Source organism: Vombatus ursinus, unplaced genomic scaffold (assembly GCF_900497805.2).
Source record: "Vombatus ursinus unplaced genomic scaffold, bare-nosed wombat genome assembly UNPS02013931.1, whole genome shotgun sequence".
NCBI lineage: Eukaryota > Metazoa > Chordata > Mammalia > Diprotodontia > Vombatidae > Vombatus > Vombatus ursinus.
In genome coordinates, this window is record NW_020953709.1 from 1,394,569 (window position 1) to 1,411,322 (window position 16,754).

General features: G+C 53.2%; 1 protein-coding gene across 3 annotated transcripts in view; it reads left to right on the forward strand.

The window, feature by feature from the left end:
* Nucleotides 1-16,754, forward strand: part of SYT7 (synaptotagmin 7) — an 84,873-nt gene that overhangs the window by 30,926 nt on the left and 37,193 nt on the right. For all 3 annotated transcript variants that reach the window (XM_027858767.1, XM_027858768.1, XM_027858770.1), the window contains exons 2-3: nt 2,816-2,919; nt 12,050-12,129. In XM_027858767.1, the coding sequence (XP_027714568.1) occupies nt 2,816-2,919; nt 12,050-12,129 (184 nt within the window). The remainder of the gene's footprint in view (nt 1-2,815; nt 2,920-12,049; nt 12,130-16,754) is intronic.

Here is a 16,754-nt window from a genome sequence, read left to right on the forward strand (position 1 = left end):
CATAAGCTGAAGCAGACAAGAGTGGGGAAGTGGGCATGTCCCAGACAGAACTCCAGAAAGACTTTCCAGAGAGGCCTACTGGAAGCAGAGGGAGCCAAGGAAGGATTAGAGGGAGGGGGAGGTGCTTTATAACACAGGATAGTAGTAGGAGTACTAGGAAGGAAAGAGAAGAGAGCTTCCATTGCCTTGGGTGTGGGGAGCGGGCAGACAAGACTGACACCTGGAGAGGGGAAGGAAGAGGAAGAGTTTGAGGTGTAAAAGGAAGAGGGGGAGGAAGGAGGGAAAAAGAGGAAAGCCACAGCTAGGTCACAGTGAGGGGGAGGGGGGTGGCTGCCTGGAAGCTTGGTGAGTGACTGGAAGTCACCTTGTTTCCAAGAGGTTTCTAAGGTGGAACGCCCAGGACAAGGCTCAGGAAGCCCACATAGTGTGCCGCAGACCTCTGGGGTGGGGGGGTGTCTGTTCCCCAGCTCACAATGGGGAGAGCTTGAAGCCATGTGGGGCGCTGGAAAACTGCAGACCCAGTGCTAGAAAGGCATCTTTTCTACAGTCATTAAATGCTCGTAGCCTTATTCTCCTGCAGCCTGCCCTGCCCTGACTCAACCTTGCTGCTGGATTGCAGTAATGACTGTGTGGTGATGTGTCCCCCCATTTCTTATGGGGGTGGATAGGGAGTTCAAAGGGCTGCCACTGACCCCAGGGGCCAGGCTATTCCATCTCTACTCTTGGGCTTTGAACAGGCTGCCCTCTCCATGGCTATGCCTCTTGGAATCCCTTGCTTCCTTGGTCCCCAGTGGTCCCTCTGGTGATCTCCCTTTCCATGCAGGTCACAGAATCATAGGCTCTAGAACTGGAAGGGCCCATAGAGCTCCTTTAGACCACTTCCCTCATGGTACAGAGAGGGAAACAAGCAAAGGAAAGTCGCCTGCCCAACCAGGCTCTCAAGGTTGGAAGCGACAAAGGCATGTTCAAACCTACTTCCTTGGACTCCAAATCCCGTGCTCATTCTAGCATGTGACCTCTTCCCCCACTGAGAGGAATTGAGTTCACTGAGAGCTGAGAATCAATAATGCGTGCTCTGGGAAAACTGAGTTCTAATCCTGTCTCAGACACAAGCTGTGTGACCCTGGGTAAATCACTTCACCTCATTCCTGCAAAATGAGGATAATAATAGCATCTACCTCCCATGGGTTGTTCCGTGGGTCCAATAAGATAACATGTAAAATAGTTTGCAAACCTTCACATACTATGTAAGTGTTGTTGTTGTCATTATATGAACATGCCGGAAACCTAACTCCTTGTAGCAGGCCCGGAATCAGGAAAGACCGGGAAGGCTTTGAGATTGACAGTCATTCCTTGGGAGACTAAAGGGAAGAGGCACTTTGAACAAGGTGGATGTTTAATGGATTGATGAATGAAGTGTACAAGAAAATGTAGGCAATGGATTCCCCTTCCCCTTCCCCTCCCCCTCCTCCTTTCCCCTCCCCCTTCCCCTCTCAGCCTGTTGACCTCCCTGTGATGCTGTGGGTCCTGGGTTAGGACCCTGGTTCTGCCACTCACTCCCTATGTGATCTTGGCCTCAGTTTCCTTCCCTGTAAAAGGAGGGAATTGGGTTTTGACGGTCTCTAGGGTCCCTTCTTGCTCTAATCACACCACCCTTAGCCTTCTTTTTCTTCAGGGCCCAATTCTGCTGCTACCTCTTTGAGGGCTCCTTCGCTGATTCTTCCCTCTGCATTCTGGAGGCCTCTCTGTTCCTCTATCATACTTTCCACATTTATCAGAAAAGAGAAATTGGGAGAGAGAGACAGATAGACAGACAGACAGACAGACAGAGACAGAGACAGAGAGATAGAGACACAGACAGACAGACAGAGAGAAAGAGAGAGAGATAGACAGAAAGAGAGAGAGAGAGGGAGAGGGAGAGACAGACAGACAGAGAGAGAGACACACAGAGAGAGAGAGAGAGAGAGAGAGAGAGAGAGAGAGAGCTGGGGCTGCAATCACAGGAAGGGATCAGGAATTGTTGGGACCAGAGCAGACACATTTAACTCTCTGTCACCCATCGGAGCTCTTGGTCCCAAACTCAAGGAAATACCCAAATTTGATCTCATGGTTGTAGAGGGTAGAGGGAGGCATCTTAGAGATCGCCCTGTCCCACTGGCTCATCATATAAGTAATCAGTGAGACAGCTGGGCAGTGCAGTGCTGTGAGGGCTGGACTTGAGTTCAATCCTGCCTCTGATTAATAAGTACCATTGTGAGATGTTTGGTTTCTTGAAAGCCTCCCTTTCCTCATCTATAAAATGGGGATAATAATAACACCTGCCTCATTGGATTGTTGTGGGGATCAGATGAGGTATCAGATAAAGCACCATATAGATGCTGGCCCTTATTATCATTACTAAGTGAGGAAACTGAGGCCTAGAGAAATTAAATGACTTGCCCATAACCATTAAACTTGTCTGAAAATCAGACCCAGATCATTGCTCTTTCCATAAGTTTGGATCTGAGATTTGAACCTTGAACTTCTAACTCTAAAGCTACCCCCCCACTCCCCTCACCATCCCCCATCTCCTTGGCCAAGGGAAGCCCGTGTCCTTTCCTGCTTTGTCCTTAGAAAGCCTGTCCTCTCAAGGAGCTCCCATTCTAATGGGGTAGATAACACATATGGAATGTTTCAGCTGGAAGTCAGGTGGAAAGGTTCCCTGGTCCATAGGGTACAGCAGTCCGGCAGATGGCAATGCCTCTTCTCTCATGTCATTTCCGCTGATAAAATCAGACCAGTTTCTGATGTTGACCCTCTGTCTTCCCTCTTCTAGGGGCACCCTCCCGGGACGTCCTGCTAGTGTCCGCCATCATCACCATCAGCCTTAGCGTCACCATCATCCTGTGTGGGATCTGCCAGTGGTGTCAGCGAAAACTGGTGAGTCGGCAGGGAGCTAAGGCGGGCTCTTGAGGCCATTTTCAGGCCTTCAGTCTCTGAGCCTCATCCTGAATCACCAGGTTGGACCCCCCTCCAAACTGCATTCGTGCTCAGTCTTGGCAGTCTCAGGGTCTCCCAGCACGTGAGCACACCAACGCTTTCATATCTAGACATGCAGAGACATACTCACACTTGCCAATAATAATAATAGGCATTTATCTGAGAAGGCATTGCAGTCGGTCAGTCAATAATATTTATTAAGCACCTTCTATCTACCTACTATACATATACATATATACGTATACATACTCACGTAGAGACAGAGAGAGAGAGCTAGAGATAGACACAGAGAAAGGGAGAGACAGAGAGAAAGAAAAGAAGAGAAGGAGAGAGAGAGAAAGGGACAGACAGAGACAGAGAAAGGAAGAGAGACAGAGAGAGAGAGACAGAGAAAGGGAGAGACAGAGAGAGAAAGAGAGATAGAGAGAGCTCACTGGTGCTGAGCTATATACTAGGTAATAGACAGTCCTTGCTTTCAAGGAGCTTATAGTCCCTTGGGGGGGCAACATGCAAAACACAGTGCCCACATAAGCCTGAGACAGGATAAATTGGTGGTGATCCACCAAGGGAAGGCGCTAGCATTAAGAGGGCTTGGGAACGGCTTCCTGCCGAAGGTAGGATTTTGGCTGGGACTTGAGGAAGCCAGGGACGGGCGGAGGAGGAGATGATGCAAAGCATTTGTCTCGTTTGAAATTTACAATAGCCCTGTGAGGTTTGGTTACTCCCATTTTACAGATGAGGAAATGGAGACTCAGGGAAATAAAATGACTTAATGTAGTTATCACCTAGCTGATAAAAGAGTGAGAGGTAAAAGTTGAACCCGGGTCCCTTGGCTGAACGAGCAAGCTAGCTTTATCACTGCTAGCATACACTCTGGCAGAGAATCCAGGCCACATCACACCCCAGGGCTGATGGGGAGGAGAGCGGGGCTGGGAGCTGCTGAGCCTTGGGTGGGGGTTCGGGGAGGAGGGGTTCTCAGGCCTGGCCTGCCATTGGTCCAGTCAGGCACCCCGCCCCCCCCAACCTCCGCCTTCCCCCTCCTCGGGCCCCCCCCAACCGCTGGAGCCCCCGGCACATCCATCCTGGCCCTAGGGTTTGTACAAGCACAAATGGCTTCTTTTCATTTTTAACGAGGGCTGGGGAATTAACAAGCGGGATTAGGCCATCAATAAGTAACGAAGCCAGTCAGGAGAGTCATTAATCACCCGGGAGAACAGAAGAGACAGGAGACAGAAGGAGGAGGGTGGGTGCGCAGAGCAGCCGGCAGCCAGCCCTGCCCCACCCACTGGCCCAGCCCCGGGAGCAGCCGCGGCGGGGGGAGGGAGGCTGGGAGGGAGGAGGTGGTTGGGAGGGCACAGCCTGTCATTGGGGGTGATTTCTGGACTCCGCTGGGGGAGGCGGGGGTCCCACCCCACTCGAGCGTGCGTTCTCCGTGGACTGAGCGAGGGGAGAGCTGGGGAGAAGCCCCACCCCCGGTGCCCTGGATTTGCGGCGGCCTCCTTCCTTCCCACCCCCAGTCCCAAGGGGAAGAGTGATCATCTCACTTCAGTTATTTATTCATTCATTCGTTTATCAATCCATCTATGTATTTATTTTGGCGCTAGCACCTCTCACTGAGAGGTGGCTTCTTATAGTTAATACAGAAAGTTGAAAGCCAGAAAGACTTGAGTTCAGATGCTGCCTACGACCCATACTAGCTGCGGGACCCTGAGTAAGCCTCTTAACCTCTCCCATTTATCCTCAGTTTCCTCATCTGCAAATGGGGACAGCAATAGCCCCTAATTCATAGAGCCATTGCAAGGACCGAGTGAGATGACATATGTAAAATGTCTTACAAATTTTAAAGCTACAACATAAATGTTAGCAATTCTTCTTAAGAGTCGCAGGACAACTGAAGCATACTATTTTTCACTTTCTGTATTTTTGTGTGTGTGTTTTTTCCCCTTCGGGTCTGTGTCTTCTTTCACAACATGACTAATATGGTAATATGTTTTGCATGATTGAACATGTATAACCCATATCAAATTGCTTACCGTTTCAGGGAGTAAGGGAGGTCAGGGAGGAAGGGAGAAAATTTGGAACTCAAAAAAGTTTTTTTTAAATGAATGTTAAAATTGTCTTTACATGTGATTGGGAAAAAATTTTGTATATATATAAAAAGTTTCAGGACCAGGGCTAGTCTATATTGGCAGATGGAGTTCCTACCTTAGCTTAGCTCAGTACCTGGCACGTAGTAGGTGCTTAATAAACACAGAATGAGTTCTGGAATGGAATTACTGGGAGCTTCCTACAGCTGTGAAATTATAGGTCTAGTCCCCATATCTGCTGTATGCTGGGCACTGTACTGGGCAGTAGGGATGCAGAGACCAAGCACTAAATAGTTCCTGCCCCCAGGGAGTTTATGTTCTGCTAGGCACTGGATCAGTAAATGAAGCATGATGGGGGGAAGGCACAAACACCTGGAGGCAGCAGCAAGACCTCGGGTGGGAGGGGGCACTTCAGCGGAGCCTTTAAAGAAACTGGGGATCCCATGAGCCAAGAGATGGAGGAAGAGCACGCCTGGCATGGGGGATGGCCTGGGCTAAGATTCGAAGGAGGGAGATGGGATATCACGGATGCAGAATAGCAAGTCAGCTGATTTGGCCTGGTCAGAGAGTGTGGGAGGGGGAGGAGAAGCCTCCAGAGATCACCCCAGGAGAACAGAAGAGACAAGACACAGAAGGGGGATGGGGCTGGACCTAGGGAGAAGCCTTAGGGGTTCTAACCCAAAAGCCAGCTCTCACTCCACCACCTTCTGTAGTAGGAAAGGCAAAGAGGAGCATTGCTTATTTAGCAGTGCCTGTCAGATAGTAGGTGCTTAATAAATTCTTGTTAACTTGACTGAATCCAGCAGCTTCCCCCAAAGGTGGGGAGCCAGTCAGTCAGCAAAAGTCGGAAAGATGGACTTTTCCTGGCCAGCCACAGGTCAGCGTATAGACCCACTGAGTATTCGGAACCACAGTGGTCTATGGGGCTGACTGTGTGCTCTGTGTGTGTGTGTGTGTGTGTGTGTGTGTGTGTGTGTGTGTGTGTGTGTGTGTGTGTGAGAGAGAGAGAGAGAGAGAGAGAGAGAGAGAGAGAGAGAGAGAGAGATGTGTCTCTATGACTCTGTATGTTGTTGTGGAGGGCTCCCTCTTGCTGTGGATTTAGGGAGGGGGCTAATCAGGTTCTCCCTGAAGACTCAGGACAGGATGGCCAAGCAGAGTGAGGGGCCCTGGGCTGCAGATGCTGAACTGGGCCCTCCCAGCTGCCTGCAGCCTTTGCCTGGGGGCAAGCCTTGGCTGTCAGCATAGACCTCAAGGCTGGCTGGGTCCCCAGAGGCAGAGGTGACAAGCAGGACAGGCTGGCGCCTGGTGGATAGGGAAGGTGAGAAGGACAGGCGGTCCTTTCCATCCGTCTGGGGACTGCAGGCGGATGGATGGGCGGTAGTGGGCCAGGAGCCTGGGCTACTTAAGTGGGTGTCATGGGATGCCAGACCACAGAGCAGAGCTCAGGGTCTCTGGCCAAAGCTGCTCCTTCCTTCCCTCCAGGGAAACTTGGAAACCATTGTTTCATTGTGTTCTACCCATCACCTCCTCCCCTCCCTCCCCTCCCCAGCCACACACACACACACACACACACACACACACACACACACACACGCACCAGGCTTTCCTTCCCTAACCCTTGGCTCCCTCTCCTCAGGCCCCCCAGATTTCCTCTGTTCCGCTCTGGCCAGGGAGCCCTTGGGCCTCATCTGTCTGCCTCCTTTCCCTAAGGGGCCTTGAGCTCCCATATACAAGACTCCTGGGTTGCCCATCCCCTCAGTAGGAATGACGTGACAGCCCCGTGCTTGCAGATCCCATTTCCGAACATTAATAACTTCCTTAATCTCTAGACGGCTTTTTCCAGCTCGGCTCAGCCCCCCCTTTGCCGACTCTTGGAAGTAGGCAGGGGTGTAAGGGGAGGGGATGGTGAGCTGTTTCCGAGCTTTCTGACATCAGCTGGAGCAGACCGAGGTCCCCTTGGTGTTTTCCTCATGGTTTTGCCCCACTCCCCTTCCCTGCTTCTCCCCAGACCGACTCTGGAACCATCCTCTGCCCGAATAGGGGCCATACTCGGCCCAGCCATAGGGCCTAGCAGGAGCCCTCTGAGCTGGGGGCGAGAAGGTGAAACCCTTGAGGAGGGGATGGTTGTGTGACCCTGGAGAGGCCTGGATGGATCTTAGACAGAAGTCACCAACTTTTTTGGTAAAGAGATTCATGGGAAGACTGAATGATGGGGGGAGGGGCTGCTGGCAGACCACGAACTAGAAGATGCTCCTGGCCCTTGGGGGAAGGGGGAGGCTGACTGACCTTCAGGAGTCTATGGAACCCTCAGTTGAGAGCAGCTGGGGACCTCAGGCCACCTAGTCCAACCTCATTCTTTTATAGACCAGGGCCCAAGGAGGCCCAGGGAGAAGGGGCTTGCCCAAGGTTACATGGGTAATGCTTGCCCAGGGCCAGTGCCCTTTCTCTGTACCACGTGTGTGTTGACTGACTGTGGGAGAGCTGTGTTTCTAGTTCCCAGACTTTGGAGGAGGGGCAGTGCTGACTGCCTCCAGGTGATTGGGTGGGGGAAGGGGTCCACAGAATGGCTGCTGACCTCCGTGCTGACTTGGGGGGATGTCCGGGGATGGCCCAGGGATGTCGGGTGAGGGGACCAAGGGGTCTTCAGGGAGCTGCTCTCTTTGGCTGCAGGATCTGAGGTGCTGGGGAGCTACAGGGCAGCTAGGCCTGGAAGCTCATCATCTCAGGGCTGAAAACGAGACCTCTGAGGTCATCTGGCTGGACCCATAGTAAGCCCTTCATAAATATTTGTCATTCACTCATCTGTCGAGTCTAGCCTGTATCTGCTCAGGAATCTTCACCCACCCCTGTCCACAGCGTTGGTTGTGGCCTCTGCTTGGAGGGAGCCCTCCACTGCTGGGAGAGTTCACTTGTGACAGATGGTGCTGGCTGACCCCAAGCGTTGGGCCCGGATATTGAGAGATAACATGACATGACATGATGGGAAATTTGCTAGACTTGGAGGCAGGAGTTCTGGGTTCCAATCCTAGCTCTTCCCCTGGATACCTCTGTGACCTTGGGCACGTCATAATCTTCCCTAATGGGCTGGTAGTGGCTTTGCCTTGTGAGTCCCAAATGGGTGATAAGAGGCAAGAGACTGGTGAGACTCGAGACTGGAAATTCCTGATCATGAGAGCTGATTCCAAATGCTCTGGGCTCCCTCAGAGGGGAGTGAGTCCCCCGGTCCCAGAGGCCTTAGAGTCTGTGCTCTAGGGTGTCTTGTCCGGGCACTTGTGTTCAGGTAGGTATTGGCCTGCAAGCCTCTGAGGCCTCTAGCTGGCCAGGAGGTCGGGGACCTCCAGGTGGAAGGCCTCAGAGGCCTAGCTCAGGCAGTGCTGCCAAAGTTATGGTTCTACTGGGTCTAGAAAAGGGCTGAAAGGACCCTTGGAACAGAGAACATTGGACATAGGAGAGCCCTCGGAACGCAGAATGTCAGCCCTGGGAGGGAGCTGAGAACATGTAGTGTCAGCGCTGAAAGGGGCCTCAGAGATCTAGCCAAGCTTCTCATAGGGCTCAGGAACTCAAGGCCTAGAGGGGAGGTGACTCACTTCAGGTCAAACCTACTTAGGGCAGAGTTGGACCCCGGGTGCGAACGGTGCCCGTGAGGAGCTTCTGCTGGGGAGAGGGGTCACAAGAGCCCCTCTCTCTTCACACGCATTTTAGGTGTGCCTCCCAGCTGCCCGCCTCTGCAGGGGCTCTGCTGAGTCTGCCTGGGGAGGGGCTGCAGCTGAAGGGAGCATCTGCGGGAGAGCGTCTTTTGTTTTGCTTTGGGGAGGATGGGATAATTGGGTGTTTGGGGTCGGTGTTGGTGCGCATTATGGGATGTTGGGAAAGTGTGTGTGTGTGTGTGTGTGTGTGTGTGCTGGAAGGCCAGGGTGCTTAGAATCAGCAGCTGGTGCTCTGAGGACTTGAAAGGTCAGGGCCATGGCACAGTCATAGCAGCCCACCCAGAAATCTCCCATAGCAGCAGAGTAGCCCCAGCTTCTCCCCAGTGCAATGCAGCCTCTGCCCTCTGGCCTCAGGGAGTCAGTGGGCCACCAGCTGCCCCTAGGATGCTGCAGTGAGGATCCTGACCCTCCAGGCTCTCGGTCCAGGCTCTAGGCCTCAGCCCCAGTGGTTGCGAGGAGAGGAGAATGACTGACTGGTTCTGGGCCAGCAGGGTGGCCTGGCCTCAGCCCATCCTTGTCATCGGTATGCATGTGGGGTGCTGGATGGCCAAGAGGAATGTTAATGGCACCGGGCTCTGCAGGAAGCTATATTTAGAAACCCAAACCAAGAAGGTGAACAGAACTCACCTTCCTCTGATACAGGTCCCTCCTCTGCTACTGCTGTGGTGGGGGCGGCAGCCCCCCTGCTCTTTCTCCGTCCCCACCCAGCTGCCCACTCTGGGGGGAGGCCTGTTCGCTCACCTCTCCCTGGAAGGCTGGGTTTGGAGTCAGAGCAGGGGGATTCAAACCCTGAATCTGATAACTTGCTTATATCTTTGTGACCTTGGGCAGCTCACTCCTCCCTGGGCCTCAGTTTCGCCATCTGTAAAATGAGAGTTGACTAGATAGCGTCCAGCATCCTTCCTAGTTGCAAATACTCCGACAGCATGCGCTTCCCAAAATGTCTCTTCTAGAAGGCCGGGCCTTCTCTGTGTCCACAGGAGGGTCCTCAGCACCCCTCTTCCCTGTGTATGACCCCCACAAAGAGGGAGCTGATGAGAAGATATGTTTCCTCCTCTCTTATGCTACAGGCTCATGTAATACAGTGGAAAGGACCCTGAGTTAGGGGTCAGAGGGCCCGAATCCTGGCCCTGCTGTTTGCTCCCTGGGAAAGCTGCTTCTTGAAATCGCCAGCTCTCTCTAGGCTTCCGATTGTCCCCCAGTATTGGACTATATGTCATAAGATAACGGACAGAGCTAAAAATGACCTTAGAGGTCACCAAGTGCAGCCTCCTCATTTTACAGAAAGGGAAACCAAGGTACAATGAGGTGAAGTGATTGGCCTAGGGTCACAAAGATCTCTTCCAGGTCTAAATCCATGATGCTTTCAGAGCCTCAGTTTCCTCATCAGTAAAATGAGGGAACTGGACCAAATAAAATCTCAGTTTTCTTAGCAATAAGCAGTAATGCTTCCCTTCCCTCCCCTTTGGAATCCTAAGTTCCTGTGGTCTGAGGCATTAGGGAACTGGGGCCGTGAGGGTAGGCCTTGGACAGAGCGGTGGCTGGGACAGGGTTCCTGCCCAGAGCAGTGGTTGGTCAGACCGGAGCTAGAAGAAAACAAATGGCCTTCTCCTCTCCCTGGCCCAGCTGCTCACGTCACCGGGCCCCTGCCAGCCCTGTGGGGCTGCTGCCCACGCCATGCGGGGGTGGTGACGTGGGCAGCGTGACGTGCCTGGGCTGGGCACCAGAGAGCCGTCTGTCCACAGAGAGTGGAGCTGTGCATCTGGGAGCCTGGCCAGGACCCTGGGGGATGGGAGAACAGGCCTGGGCCTGGGAGCAAAGCCAACCTGCCATCCGAAGGAGCACAGGATTTCAAGGTAGAGGACCCGAGTTCGAGCCCCTGCACTACATTGTAGCATCAAGACCGCAGTGAGGAGATGAGTCCTAATCACAGAGTCCTGGAGCTGGAAGGTATTGCAGGCCATCTGGACCAATCTCCATTTGAAGAAGAACCCACCCAATAAGGGGTCATCTAGCCTTTGCTTGGAGACCTCCAGTGACAGGGAACTTACTACCCCAAGTCCATTCTACTTTTTTTTTTTGGCAAGGCAATTGGAGTTAAGTGACTTGCCCAGGGTCACATAGCTAGTAAGTGTTATGTGTCTGAGTCCGGATTTGAACTCAGGTCCTCCTGACCCCAGGGTCAGTGCTCTGTCCACTGCACCACCTAGCCATTCTACTTTTCAATACTAATTGTTAAAAAAAAAAACTTCTGGGTCTCACTTTCTTCCTCTGTAATATTGGGGGGGGTGGACTTGGTGGTATCTAAGCCCCCTTTTGGCTCTGAATCATGGGCTCACAAGAGCATGGACTTAGAGTAGGAAGAAACTTTACAGACGAGGAAACTGAGGCCCACGAAGGTTATGTGCTTTCAAGGTCACATAGGGGGTATCAGAGGCGGTATTTGAACTGGGATCTCCCTGACTCCAGAGAACAATGGTCCTCTTTCTTCTATATAGTGATGCCTCCCTTCTTTCGTGTTCCTGGGGACAGGCCTGGTCACTAAGGAGCTGAGGAGAGTGAAATTCAGCCTTCTGCCCTTCCCTCTTCCCTCTGGCTGGAAAGATTTGGCTTTGAGTTCTGAGGTGGCAGCAGGCCTCAGATTCCCAGAGCACCTGTAATTCTGCCACAGGAAACTCCCAGCTCTCACCCCCCTGCCTTTCTGGAGGCTGTCACATAGTAGGTACTCAGGAAATGCACAGTTGCCTTGGGTTAAATTAGACTGGGGACTTCCTCCCTCGGGCAAAATCTCAGCCCTTCTAGGGCTTGGTAAATTAGTTCTAGCTAGTTATCTGGGGCCCCAGGAGTAAAGAGACTGGCCCAAGGTCACAAAGGCCCCAGCAAAAGGGTCATTTGAACTTGTCTTCCTAACTCCACTAGCATCATTATGCTTTCCTGCTTCTGGGGGCAAGGAAATGGCTGTGTTCAGTAGCCTGTCGGTGAAACCAGAACCAGGCTGGAGATAGAGCCTGAGGGTGCCTGGGGAGATCAATGCTTACTGACTGGCAGGAGGGGTCACCTTGAGGGGCAGTGTGGCACAGGGGCACAGAGTGCTAGAACTGGAGTCAGGAAGGCCTGGGTTTGAGTCCCACTCCTCCAGACATTTACTGCCTGCATGACCCTGGGCAAGTCACTGAACCTCTCTTTGCCTCAGTTTCCCCATCTGTAAAATAAGGACTAGATGGCCTCTCTAAGCCATGGGTGCTCACTTGAGTGACTCTGCTATTCTCTCCACAGGGCAAACGCTACAAGAATTCCCTAGAGACCGTGGGCACCCCAGACTCTGGGCGTGGGCGCAGTGAGAAGAAAGCTATCAAGTAGGTGCCTGGGGGAGTGTGGGGTGGGCCAAATCGGCTTGTGGGGCAGGGGCATCGAGGCAGCTGGCCACTGAGGTGAGAGGAGTCCCCACAGCTCTCTTTCCTCCCCCCGCCCTGACACACAGACTTCCCCTCTATGAATGTCACCTTCCTCTATACCTACACCCACTCCCTACAAGGTACCCCAACATCTTTGAATCCCCATCCACAGCCTCACCCTGACACTCCCTTCCTCCCTTCTCTCCTTCTGCCATCCTCTGACATCTCCCTGCCACACACAGACTTCCCCCCATGAACGTACTCTTCCCTACGCCCTATGTCCACCCCCTAAAAGGGGCCCCACATCTCTGCATCCCCTTCTGAGCCTCTCCTCTCTTCTCTCCACCCTGAGCCCATCTCCCCTAGACACCTCTGCCCTTGCCACAATGTTTCCTCTAGAATTAAGCTGCCTTTACGCCCCCTCCCAGCATCCACAGCACCCCAAACCTCCTGCATATACACGTGTTACCCCAGGCCTCAGCAATACCAATGTACAGCAGAAAGAGACGAAGTTTTGAAGTCAGACTGGCTGGAGTCGAATCCTAGCCCTGACACCAGATTGTGACTCGCTAACTGATCTGGGCCTTGATTTCCTCATCTATCAAGTGGGCATGACATCACCTCATTATCTTCCCCATGCACTCCACCAGCTTGTTGGACAACCTGGGGGAGACCTTCCTCTCCCTATGGCCGGCCTGGTTCTGATGGGAGGGGTGGGATGGAGAAGCTACTCAGTGTTCCTTCCTCTCTCCCCAAGACTCCCTCCCACTTTCCTCAACCATCACTCGGAAGTCCGGAGGGTTCCTTTCCTGCTTTTGAACCTGGCTGGAGGTCTGTTACCAGACCTGAGGTCCCCAGACCTTACCCTGCAGAACCCCCAGCCCCAGGCCAGAGTCTCCTCTTCCTGACTTGAGGAGCATCTCTGTCCTCCAACCTGACCCAGAGGAGAGGAGCCTGGTGCCCTTGGGTGGGGGCCTTGAGTGTAGGCTCAGGGATCCGACCTCACTTTAGCTTGACTGTGAGACAAGAGAATCAGAAAACAGTCTCTTCCCTATGTCGTCTCCAGAGGTTCTTGGCCAGGTGGGCAGTGAAACAAGGGTGCTCCTCTCTCCCACTCTGTCCTCCCCATAGAAGCTGCCGGCTGGGGCCCCAGTGGGGCTGGAGGGGAGGGCTTAGAGAACCAGCTTCCCGCCAAGAGGCTGGTGCTGGATCTGATCACTACTGACTTCCTCCTCCCTACCCACATCACTTCGCCAGCACTCCCCCTTCTTCATTCTTTCTTCTACCTTCCCTAAACCATCTTCCCCTCCTCTTTCTCACCTCTCCTTTCTCCTTCTCCCCCACCTCATCCCCTCTTCTCCATCTTCTCTATCTTCCTTTTTCTCCTCCCTCCCTTCTGCCTCTCCTCTCTTTTCCTTCCCACTGTTTTCTCCTCTGCCTTCCACCATCCCTTGCCACCCTTCCCTGGTCCCCTTTTCTCTTCCTGCCCCTTCTCTCTCCTTCCACATTCAGGCCTGGCTCCAGGTCTAGACCTGACTAAAGCCAGGGAGAAGCAGGGTGAGGGGTGAGAGGAGATGACAGGAGTAGCTACAGGTCTCCTTTGAAGCCTTTGTTCTGCTGGGCTGCCTCTCAGATTCAGAGCTGGTAGCTTGGGCATCCATGGCTGAGACATTGAGCCGAGAGGCCCTGGGCATTCTGATGTGGGGTTGGCTGGGCCCAGGTGCCCCTGAGCAGGCTTTTGGAATGCCCCTCTCATGGTCCAGCCCCAAAACCTGCAGAAGAGTTATGGGCGAGTCCCCATCTGTAGGGCAATCAGGGCTGGAGTCCGGCAAAGGGACCTTTTGCTCTAGGAAGGATGGCTTTGTTGCCCATCAATAGGGGTAAAGAAAGTCAATTATGATCATACTAGACTAGAGTTGATGTCTTTAAGGGTCCCCTGAATTAGGCATGGGTTGTCCTGCACCCCTGTGGCATGGGTCTCCCTTCTCAGGCTTGTAGGACCCACCACCAATAACAACTCACCTTGGAGGCCTTTGTGTTTTGGCTCCCAAACTCTATCCTCACCCACCCCCTTTCAGCAGGTTTTGCAGATCATTCTCTGAGATGGCCTGTTCTCCCTTCTTCAGTGTCCAAGCACTACTGGCCATCTTGTGATGATAAGACCCCAGCCGTCTGACCCCCAGGGGCAGTGGGGCCCAAGGTTCAATCCAAAGGGTTCAAGGAGGAGGGGAGTAAGTTGTGAGTGTCCATGCTGATGAGACTAGGCTGGAGGAGGAGGCTGTGCAGAAGAAGAGGAGCATTGTAGGCTCCCCCAGCTCTCAGGGAGATGATGGGGCTGGAATTTTCCCCAGAGAGGTTCATTCTGGGTAAGGTTCTTCATTTGAGAAAATCCTGGATTAGATTTTTCACTCTTCAGGATGGGTTTACTCTGGGTCCTTGAAAGTAGGGAGTCTTGCCCCATACCCTGTTTTCTGTACTCAAGCTTTGGGAACCCAGACTCTGGGAATCCAGAATCTGATTCATGTCACTAAGAGCTATGTCCCTGGCCGGTGGTCACGAGGGGTGCCGCAGAGCTGAGCCTACAATTCAGCACCATGGACAATTCCATGACAGCACCTGTGGGGTGAAGGAAGGAGTCTGCACTAAAACAAGGGGTTGGAGACCTGGAGGGAGGTGCTTCAATATACCAGGGTCTGTGAGCGGGGAGAAGATGGGAGTGTCCATCTAGAAAGACCTTCACCATGGCATGTCCTCCCTTTCCCAACTCTGCCAAGAAAGATGCACCAGCTCCATCCCACCCCAAGGGAGTTCCTGTCCCTTTACAGGGCTCTGGCTCCTTTGCCTCTTGGGCCCTGGGAGCTGGGGTATAAGCTGATACCCCAAGGACCGAAGTCAGTTCTCATGCTTCTCTTCCCCGTTCTCCACCCTCATCTGACCTTTGTCCCCTAAATCCTCTCTGCCCTGTCCCACCTCAGGTCAGGTGGCTTTCTCAGTTTCCACAAAAATGATAGGAAAGAGCTGAACTTCAGATCCCCTGGCTTTCCTGACCCCAAGGGGCTTGGGGCCTTGGCAGGAAAGAGTCTCCATGTCCTTGACTTCTGTGGTGGTTTGACTTTCAAAGGAGACCCCAGGAAGGTGGAGATGAAGCCCCTTCAGCCCTAGTTCTTGTTGCTTGCATCATTCTCAGAGAGAGTAGTCTGGAGCGGCAGGACCACTGATTTTGGAATCAGAAAACCTGGGTTGAAATCCCAGCTCTAGGCTTGGACGGGATCTCTCCCAGCCTTAAAGCCCTTCAATCCCATGAAGGTCCTCCCCAATCCTCTCTTTGCCTTCTCACCCTTCCCACCTTCTCCTGCCTCCAGGCAGAGCCTCTCTGAGCCTTAAAGAGGGCAACAGGGTATTCATCCTGGACCACTTCAGCCACACTGACCCCTGCTCTGGCATCAGAGTGCCCCTTCCCCCCCCCCCCCACCTGAAGGCTTGGGCTCTGTCCTATACCACCCTTTCTAGCCCAGCTTTCTTCTCACCCTTTTCAAAGGAACTTCTTGGCCATGTATGACCCTAAGTCCACGTGGGGATCCAGGCTCCACTCTGCCGCTGCCTAGCCTTCGGTTCTTGCTGGGTATGAGAGCTGGGCCCCTCTAGTCCTGTCTCACTCTGGTAGCCAGTGAAGTGCCCTTGAGGTTGGCATGAGTGGTCTGTTTAGTACCTGACCTTCGGGGTGGTGTAGGGGGGAATAACTACCCTCTGAATCGTGCTCTGGCAAAGGTGTAGCAGGTGCCAGAGCACCTGACCTCCTGTTGCCCTTTCCCAGAAAGCTGCTAAAGGGATAATTTCCTGCCCTGGTCCCAAGGCAGAAGACCTAGGTTGGGGGGGAGGGGAGTCTGGTATGGGTCAGGGCTCTAAGGGACCTTTAGTTCTCAACCTCTTTGAATCCCAGAAAAGTCCCCCCCCCCACGCCCAGTCCTAAGGATATAGGGAAGTTACAGGGACCAGAAGTGGCTTGAGTCAATAGGAAGAGGCAGGAGAGGGACTGTGCTCTCCAAGAATAACATTTATTAAGCACCTTCTGTGTGCAGAACACTAGGGATACAGAGGATGAAGAGAGTTCCCCATGGGGAGAAGAGGTGGATCCATTGCGGGAGGGATAAGAGGAGGAAGAGGAATTCTCTTCTAGGGAAAAAGAAAGAGGAATCCTTGGGAAGAAGAGGATTGGCTGGTTTGAGGTAGCATGGTGTACTGGGACAAGTCTCGGACTTGAAATCAGAAGGCCTAGGTTAAAATCCTGACTCTAACTTAGAACCTGAGTGACGCTGCCTGAGTAACTTTGCCCTTTGGAGCCTGTTTCCCGCTCTGTAAAATGAGGGGTTCGGACTAGGGAGCTCGGTCCTGAGCCAGTTGGCCCTCTTGGGGAGGAAGCGGGGCTAGGGGGCTCCCTCTCAGGAGAGAACAGCTGACAGTGGCAAGGGTGCCCTCTCTTGGTCCCAGCCCCTCGGGTTTGGCACCCCAAGGGATGAACCTGCCAGCCAGGGCTTTCTACTCTCTCTCTCTCTCTCTCTCTCTCTCTCTCTCTCTCTCTCTCTCTC